Source organism: Diceros bicornis, chromosome 4, assembly GCF_020826845.1.
Source record: "Diceros bicornis minor isolate mBicDic1 chromosome 4, mDicBic1.mat.cur, whole genome shotgun sequence".
NCBI classification, from domain to species: Eukaryota; Metazoa; Chordata; class Mammalia; order Perissodactyla; family Rhinocerotidae; genus Diceros; species Diceros bicornis.
The window spans coordinates 2,740,061-2,749,445 of NC_080743.1; the positions used below are offsets into that span (position 1 = coordinate 2,740,061).

The following is a 9,385-nucleotide window of genomic DNA, read 5'->3' on the forward strand; positions in this document are numbered from 1 at the left end:
CTGTCAGTCTCTTCCTAGGATCCTTTTCCTTTTTCCTATGTTCCCTTTTAAATTTCCCCCGTGTGGGCTGGCCCCGTGGCTTAGCGGTTAAGTGCGCGCGAGCTCCGCTGCTGGCAGCCTGGGGTTCCGATCCCGGGCGCACACGGACGCACCGCTCCTCCCGTCATGCTGAGGCCGAGTCCCACATACAGCAACTAGAAGGATGTGCAACTATGACATACAACTATCTACTGGGGCTTTGGGGGAAAAAATAAATTAAAAAAAAAATTAAATTTCCCCCGTGAGCTAGTCAAAGCACTTCCCTGTAATCTAACACAGGTCATGCTGGACCTAGACAAAATTTCTAAGCAAAGTTCTATTTTTATACTGTATGTTCTCTCTCCTTCCAACTCTCATCTGTTTCCTGGCCGCACTCGTGTCCCCACTGCCCTTGAGACCAAGACCCTCCGGCCATCTAGAGGTATGGTTAGGTAACTTAGTCCTTTGTTTCCCTGAAGTATCCCAGGTTCCCATTTACTTCTCCCTCATCTTCCCTGAACACCCCTACAGTCAGAGCTGGCTGGGCAGTGTTATCTTCTCCCCCGGGGGAAGCTCCACCTCCTCACTCCCCACCCAGGGAGAAGGCCCTCCTCCTGCTCTGTTCCTCTGCCACAGTACATACCACCCTGGAACCTTGAGTTTCATTCTTCTTTTCCTCCCTAGCACTTTGCAGAGTCTAGAATTGTTCAACCAAGTATTAACAAAAAAAAAAAATGAGTAAATGAATAAATATACCTATACTTATATATCCTCTCTCCCTGAATTCAGCTGTGAGTATGGCTTCCATCCCTCTCCCACACATTGTAGGGAGAGCTACAAAAAGTGGCAGCCAGAAATACCCACTTTGGACACAAGGTTAAGAAAGGCATTTCTTTAAAAGTGTTAGAAAGAGAAGAATTTAAATAAAAAGTGTGTTTCAATATCCCAGGTCATGTCACACCTGTATGTGTACCTTTAGCACGTGGCTTTTGCACTGCTCGTAAATTTAGTTTGAACTTCTCAGTGAATAAAGTGTGTATTACTACGTGTTATCCAAGTGGGTCCTTCCCCAGGATGTGACTGAGCCAACGGCATGGTCTCCTGGAGAATTTGTCAAGGGAAGGCTGGGCTGGACAGAGGAGCCAACATAGAACTCCAGTGTAAGCATCCCGTGGGTGTGTTTGGGGGCAGGGAGGAGAGGGGATTCCTGCAAGAACACAAAAATCATAAACTCGCTGAAGGGCAGAGTTGTAAGAAGTCTTCAGGTCACCTGGATGGTCTGGGTCGTGCATAAGTAGGAAATGGACCCCGTACTCCCCGCGGAGAATCCTTCCCTCAGGGCGGAATCCCCCTCGGGCTCCCCCGCCCCAAGCTGCCCCCCGGGTCTGCAGGGCGGGAGGACTCTGCTGGAACCAACCCTCTCGGCCTCGCCTCTTCCCGCCGAGCTCCGGGATGTCAGAGATTCTCAAGCAGGGGTTTTCCAGTCTGCCCCCGAGGGACTGCCCTGAGGCAGGGCGCGCGGGCGGGCCCGGGCTGCCATGTAGAGAATTCGATGTCCGAGCGACCTCCTCGGAGGAGGGGACCAAGTTAAATATAACCGCGCGAATGGAATGGCGCTAAAAATAAGGCAACAGCTGGCGCGTGCACAGCCCGGCCCGGGAAGGGCGGGGGCCGAGCGGCCTCGGGCAGGACCCGGGGACTGGACACGGGGCCGCTGGGTGGCCCGAGGGGCCACTTTATGGCGCAGTCAGTTCCCGGGGAGCCTGCCCGGACGTGGCCAGGTGGGAGGGCCGGGCCTGAGCCGTGCCCGCCCCGCCGGCAGGGGGAGCGAGCGGGGAGCGAGGCCGAGCCCCCGAGGAGGCCGGGAGGGGCGCCGGGTGACCGCTCGGCCTGCGCGTCCCGCTCCCCCGGCCCCTGCCCGCGTCCGACCCCGCGCCCTCCCGCCCCAGCGCCCCGACCCTCGCGCCACCAATTGAAACGTTCCCCAAACGGGCTATTTATTTGCTCCCAATAAATCGATCGGCAGTGATTAAGAAATCGATGGGGCCCGGGTGGGCGAGCCGCGCGCGGGAGGGAAAGGAGCCCCCGCCCTGCGCCCGCGGGGAGGCCGAGGCGGCGCGGCCCGGGGAGGCGTGTCCGCCGGCCACACCCGAGGACCCGCCACCTGGGCGCGGGCCTGCAGGCCGCGTCCCCCCGGGCGCGAGGGGCGCCCGCCGGCCCCTCGCCTTCCTCTGGGGCGCGGAGCCGTGGCCGCCGCGCCGCTCCCCGGCTTTTGTTGCTCCTCGGCGGGCTGAATGGGGGTTTTGTAAAGCGGGACAGATAAAAATGAGCAGCATCATATTGTTTGACAGAATGATCCCGTATGATGAAGTGTCGGCTCCGAAGGGGGTGAAAATGGTGAATTCCTAAAAACCCGGCCCTCGGCTCCTCGGCGAGCTGCCGGTAGCCTGGAGGGACCCCGCGGACGCGGGCCGGCCGCATCGCACCAAACCGTGTCGGGAAGGCTGGAGCTTTCAATGCCAAGTCATTTTTAAGCCCCGATCCTGCCCAGGACCTTTCTCCTCGCGGATGAGAAGAACAATTTTCGAGAGAAAGGCTCGTTTTGATTAAATCTGACATGCTGCTGATAACTCCATGCTAATGTGAAATAATTAACATAATAGCCATAATTAAAAGCACGCTAACAATGCCATAAATTTATCACACAATTTTACTAGCTTTCTGCCCCTAACTGCTCTCTCATCGTTAATTAAACGTGTTGCCTTTTACAGAATGGATGTTTATACATCTCCAATATAAATAAATTCGAAACCATCCTCTCTCTCTCTCCCTCTCTCTCTCTCTCTCTCCCTCTCTCTCTCTCTCCTTTCCCTTTGGTCTCTCGCCATTTACAGGCACTTCTTGGCAAAGCCCTGAGTGGTGGACACCTTGAAAATGAAGTTTTGAGATGCAAATCCGAACAAGAACGTTAAATTAGCTTCCTTTTTTTCCCCACGCCGAAGAGATCTGGAGAGGTACACAAGGATGGTGGGAAGTGAGTTGAAAATCCCACCTAATTGGGAATAGAAACAATCTGGGTGGGTTGGGGACCCGGGTTTCACCTCAGCCCTTCCCACCTCCCTCAGTGGTGGCCAGCCAGGCCGAGGCTGATAATAGTTTAACAAATCTATGAAGATTGTCAAGAAGGAGCCGACTTTGGTTCTTTGGGGGTTGGGGGAAGGGGTATATTCCAAACGGGCTCCACCCACGTTTTGTTTCCTCTGCAATAGAGAGAGGTGGCTGCTCTCCGTGGGGGACGCGCCCCCACTGCGCAGAACCTGGTCCCATCTCCCCGGATTGTGAGAAAAGCGCACTCACGCGCCGGCATGGTGATTCTCTCTCACATCGGGCCGACGGTTTACTCAGGCCTTGGGCATAGTCTTCGACTTCAAGGAGGAGGAAGCGGGCACTCGGGTTCGCTGGGGCCTGGCGAGGGTCCGGTGGGCCGCTCCCAGCCTCTCGCACACTCACCGTGCCCTCCTCCCGTAATGACCACTTAAGAACCCAAATTGAGTCGTCATTAATTTCCCCTTCTCCGTCATAAATTGTTCCATCCACTTTCCCCCTCCATCTCACCCCCCAGAACGCACACACTAAATCTCCCCTTCCCGGAGACGTCTCAATTTCCTTCCTATCGATCCGAACTCCACTTTCCTTGTTTCCTGTTGCTGGAACCTCGGTCCCCTCTAACCCGCGTCCACGACGGCCCGTCCTGGTGGCTTCCCTGGCTGGGTTACCACGGACTCTGCCTGCCCCAAGAGAAACGGAGGGAGCCTCATTCCATTCTCCTTTGGCTGAAACGTTTCAAACATTTGAACAGGTGAGACAGCTGGCTGCCATCTTCTTCAAGTCTCTCCTGGGAAGTTGGCTTGTTGTGACCCAAGTAGTCACTCTCACACTAATTGTGTGTGTGCGCGCGCGCACGCTCGTTCCCCCTCTTTCCATCTTCCCCTGTAACCCTTTGCGACTCAGAAAATGTTTATCCACATTACTTCTCCCTCCCCATATTTCCGTTCCCTCAATCCCCCTACTAGTGTGTCACCTTCTCTGTGCATCTGTCTCGCTTCTTCCATCTCTCTGTCCTAAAGTTTGGCGATAACTGACGACTTGTGGGCTTTTAGATGCAAACTGCAACCACGCGGCAAACACGCTTTACTTAGCCCGGAATCTAGTCGGCCCAGAGTCCATGCCCGCGAGGCTCGGGCCCTTCCGCCCGGCGGCACCCCGCGGCGAGGGCAGCGGGACCCTTCCTGCCTCCCACCGGGGCCGCCGCTTCGCCTCCGTCCCGCCCGGGAGCTGCGCCTGGGCCGCTGTGCGCGCAGAAGCAGGAAACGGCCGCGGGTCCCCAGCCGAGCAGTCGCGGGAAATCCGCCGCCTCCGCGGGAAATCGATCTGAAGCGGTTGGGCCGGCGCGGGCGCGGGACGTCGGGGCGGCAGCCAGCGGGTCCTGCACGTCCCATCATTTAGCTAATCGAGTCGAAAAGTTTCTGTAAGGGCCAGCCCCGGCATCAGATGGTAACACTGATTGAACAAGAGATTAGCACAATAGATCTCTAACCGAGGGGAAGCGTTGCTTTTCACGCTACGCGCCGTAATTAATGGTATGAATCAATTAATTTGACTTTTATTGTGTCGAAGGAAAAAAGCGCAACAAACGGAACTGGCGGCTGGGAGTGGTTTACCCCCACCCCTTCCCCCAGGGAGGTTCCAACGAGACACCGGGGAGTGGACGGATCAGGCCAGGTCTTGGCCGAGGGAGGGCGAGCGGCAGCGACCAGCGGCGCCGAGAGAGTCCTGAGCGCCAGCTCTGGCGGGCGGCAGAATTCAAATTAGGCTCATTTGGAGGCTACTTCAAGAAGACTGCCGAGGGCAGCCCCAGGGGCCACCACCCTCCCGCGCGCACACCCACGTGCACGCGTCCACGCGGGCCCAGCCTCCCGGGCTGCGGTGGGCCTCGTGCTGCGGCTGGCGCCTGCCTCTGGGCTGGACAACCGAGGCTGAGCAAAGGAAGTTCTGAATTTGTAAATTTCGGTTTCATCTTTTGTCCTTCCGACCTTGCTTTTGTAAACTGGGTTGCTCGGACAGTGGCAGCCGCGGCCTCTGCAGCCGGGGGCAACGGGCAGCCGGCTCGCCGCTCCAGTCGCCTCCGAGGGAGGCTGTCTAGACGGCACTGTGAACGGTTCGGAGTCTGCGGGCCACAAAGCGGTGCAGCTGCGGAAATCAACTCAGACGCATTTTAGGGTCAGGCGCGACCAGGGGATCATGTAAATATAGAAAATCCTTGGAGGTTCGCCGGCATCTCAGGATGGAGTAACTGCCCCCACCCTCCCCCAGCCCCAACCAGGAACATCCTGCGAAGTGGGGATCCAATGGGCTAGTGTTATATCCTGGGAATTATCTAACAGAGATGAAAGTTAATCTGTCGCACTGCCTATAATGAAGTAAGTTTACGGATTGTGTGTGTGTGCGTGTGTGTGTGTGTGTGTGTAGGCCAAGGAAAGAGGGGTCGTAGGTGAGAGAAACAGACTGAGGGAACCAGAAGCACCACTGTCCACCAGGAGTCACAGCAGGTTCCTAGTGTCGTCCGTGAATCTCTCACTAATGGTTTTCTCTCAGACCTCCGCCCCTTGTGTTCTTTCCCCTGGTGAGGCCGGCATCCCCTCCCAGGCCTCAGCAGACAGACTGGGCTTGGGTTCCTGGAGCCTGCCACACCCGCAGGCGCTTGCAGCTCGCTCCAAGGCGGCCTAAAAATGCGGGGGAAAGAGGTGGCGCATCGCGGATTCATCGGGTCAGGAGCACGATTCGGAGGTGCGAGGTCCACGCGGCCCAGCATTGCCGCCTCGCACCGGGGTCTGTTTGCGGTTCCCCCTCCTATTCTCAGTTAAATCCCCACAGTCTTTCCTACCATCACTGACTTTCCTTGCCAAGGAAACTCGGCGTGCACGGACCGCATCCTCGCCGCCTCCTCCACCGGATCTGGGGTTGGTTTCCGCGGAAGCTCAGTCTCGGAGGTTTACCTAAACCTAAGAGGACAGAATCCACATTAGCTAGCAGCAACCGAGAGCCTGGCCCGCGGCGCGCCCGAGGCCGCCCCACTCCCAGGAAGTCACTCCGCCCGCTCCCGCGTGGTCCCGCGTCCCAGCCCAGGCGCGGCGTCCCACCTGGAGGCCGGAGCCCCGTCTCGGCCCCACTCCACTTACCCAGGCCGCTGCCAATCCCGGATCCTTCCCCAGCGCCTCATTTCCGACTTTTTCACATGCTAAGTCGTTTAACAACTCAGAGCAGCTAGTTACGGCTTCTTTATTTATAGGTTCCCTGTTATTTTACGTCGTTTTTATTTCTCTCGGCAACTATTCTAATAGATTAATCAATAGCCATTTTCTGACCTTCGGGAACCCCAGCTGAGGCTGTCTTGGCCGCGAGAAAAATACATATCTATAAAAACACGCCCGCCTCGAGCCGGGAAAGCCAAGGCAGGACCTGGGTTTGGCTTTGGGGGGAGGGGAGCGCGTCCCCTCGGTAGGGTCTCCGCCGAGGGAGCAGAGGCAGGAGGGGGTCTGAAATCTCATCAGCAAGACGGAGCCGGGCGCGCAGCTCTTACTCTTTAGAGTTCAAGAGAATCAAACAAAAACAAAATAACAAAACAGACTACTAAGTTTTTCTTTAAAAAAAAAATGGGATGGGAATCTCGTTCCACGTTGCCCAGTCCCTGCATACGGAGTGTTGGCAGAGGGGGAGGGGAAGGGAGAGGGGGCGGGGAGGGCAGGGCCGCGGGGTCCCGCCGGCGCTCCCAGGCCCACGCCCGCGCTCGCCCGCACCCGGCCGCCCGCGCCCACGCCCGCAGGCTCCTCGACCCCCGCGCCCCCTCCAGCCCAGCTGGGGTCCCGGGCGGGCAGGGCGCCCTCGGGGCTCGCGGGATGCTGGCGCGCGACGCGGCGCCGAGTTGCGCGTCCCTCGTCCCTTTGTTGACAATTCCCCGGACCAAGTTGAGTTTGGCCAGCTCCACCGCGGCCCTGACGTCACGCGCGGTCACGTGGCCCCGCCTCCCGCTGGATCTTTAAGTAGAAAGTAATCTATCAGGCCAGTCCTTAAAACGGGACTTTCGACTACCGGGGCTTCCGCGGCCCCGACACCCCTCCCCCCGTTGCCCCGGCCCGCGCCCTCCCGAGCCGCCCGGGGCCCGGCGCCCCGCGCCCGCCTGCGCCGCTCCTGCTCCCCGCGCCCGGCCGGAGGCCGAGGACGGCGCGCGAGTGCGGGGCGCGGCGCGGAGAGCCGCGGGGCCGGAGGGCAGCAGCGCCTAGTGCCGAGCGCCGGCGAAGCAGGAGTCGGCGGAGCGCGGCCGCGGGGGGCGGACGGCGGCGCCCGCGCCGCGCGATGCCGGGCCGGCGGGAGTGAGCCGAGCCCGGAGGGCCCCGGGCCACCTCCGCCCCCGCCCCTCGCCCCGTCCCCCATCCTCCGGGGGCGCCCCAACCCCCTTCCCCGAGCTCGGCGGCAGCCCCTGACGACCCCCGTCGCCCGCCGCTCCCTCCCCGCCGCCGCCACCCACCCCGAGGAGGGATGACCCTCTCCGGCGGCGGCAGCGCCAGCGACATGTCCGGCCAGACCGTGCTGACGGCCGAGGACGTGGACATCGATGTGGTGGGCGAGGGCGACGACGGGCTGGAGGAGAAGGACAGCGACGCGGGCTGCGACAGCCCGGCGGGGCCGCCGGAGCTGCGCCTGGACGAGGCGGACGAGGTGACGCCGGCGGCGCCGCACCGCGGGCAGCCTCAGCCGCCGCACCAGCAGCCCCTGGCGTTGCCCAAGGAGGCGGCTGGAGCCGGGGCCGGGCCGGGGGGCGAGGCGGGCGCGTCCGAGGCCGACGGCTGCAAGGGCGGCGCGGGCGGCGAGGAGGGCGGCGGGAGCGGCGGCGGGCCCGGCGCGGGCAGCGGCGCGGCGGGCGGCCTGGCCCCGAGCAAGCCCAAGAACAGCCTGGTGAAGCCGCCCTACTCGTACATCGCGCTCATCACCATGGCCATCCTGCAGAGCCCGCAGAAGAAGCTGACCCTGAGCGGCATCTGCGAGTTCATCAGCAACCGCTTCCCCTACTACCGGGAGAAGTTCCCCGCCTGGCAGAACAGCATCCGCCACAACCTCTCGCTCAACGACTGCTTCGTCAAGATCCCCCGCGAGCCGGGCAACCCGGGCAAGGGCAACTACTGGACCCTGGACCCGCAGTCCGAGGACATGTTCGACAACGGCAGCTTCCTGCGGCGCCGGAAGCGCTTCAAGCGCCACCAGCAGGAGCACCTGCGCGAGCAGACGGCGCTCATGATGCAGAGCTTCGGCGCCTACAGCCTGGCGGCGGCGGCGGGCGCCGCGGGGCCCTACGGCCGCCCCTACGGCCTGCACCCCGCGGCCGCGGCCGGCGCCTACTCGCACCCGGCGGCCGCGGCGGCGGCGGCGGCGGCCGCGGCGCTGCAGTACCCGTACGCGCTGCCGCCCGTGGCGCCCGTGCTGCCGCCCGCCGTGCCGCTGCTGCCCTCGGGCGAGCTGGGCCGCAAGGCGGCCGCCTTCGGCTCGCAGCTGGGGCCCGGCCTGCAGCTGCAGCTCAACAGCCTGGGCGCCGCCGCGGCCGCGGGCACGGCGGGCGCCGCGGGCTCCACCGCGTCGCTCATCAAGTCGGAGCCGAGCGCGCGGCCGTCGTTCAGCATCGAGAACATCATCGGCGGCGGCCCCGCGGCGCCCGGGGGCTCGGCGGCGGGCGCAGGGGGCGCCGGGGTGGCCGGGGGCGGCGGGGCCGGCGGCGCGGCGCAGCCCTTCCTGCGGCCGCCCGGGACCGTGCAGTCGGCGGCGCTCATGGCCACGCACCAGCCGCTGTCGCTGAGCCGGACAACGGCCACCATCGCGCCCATCCTGAGCGTGCCGCTCTCGGGACAGTTCCTGCAGCCCGCAGCCTCGGCCGCCGCCGCCGCCGCCGCCGCCGCGCAAGCCAAGTGGCCGGCCCAATAGGGACGCGCTGGTGGCCGGGACGCAGGGCCCGGCGGCGGCCCCGGGCGGCGGCCGCACTGCCAGGCTGCGCGCCCCGCCGGGGTCCCGGCCCCCCTGCCCCATTCGGGACTCTGCCTCTCCTCCGTTTCCTCCCCTGACCCCTCAACACCGACCTTTGGCGGCCTCCGGCCTCTCGCGCACACCTGGGTTGGCGGAGCAAAGTCACCGCGCGCCCGCCGGGAATAGCTTTCAGTCCAGGTAAAACCGAAAACGGAATGTTCCAAAAATGTACCCCGACGGCGCCTGCTCTCAGTCCCGTGGGGGTGGGAGGGAAATTCTTTGTACATATTTGTATGAA

At 62.2% G+C, this 9,385-nt stretch overlaps 1 protein-coding gene across 1 annotated transcript; it reads left to right on the forward strand.

Annotated features, from left to right (window-relative positions):
* The first annotated feature begins 7,468 nt into the window (after positions 1-7,468).
* On the forward strand, positions 7,469-9,109 carry FOXD3 (forkhead box D3). The gene has a single exon (XM_058538202.1). The coding sequence runs from the start codon at positions 7,615-7,617 to the stop codon at positions 9,046-9,048; it is 1,434 nt and encodes a 477-aa protein (XP_058394185.1). The 5' UTR covers positions 7,469-7,614; the 3' UTR covers positions 9,049-9,109.
* Positions 9,110-9,385: the final 276 nt, after the last annotated feature.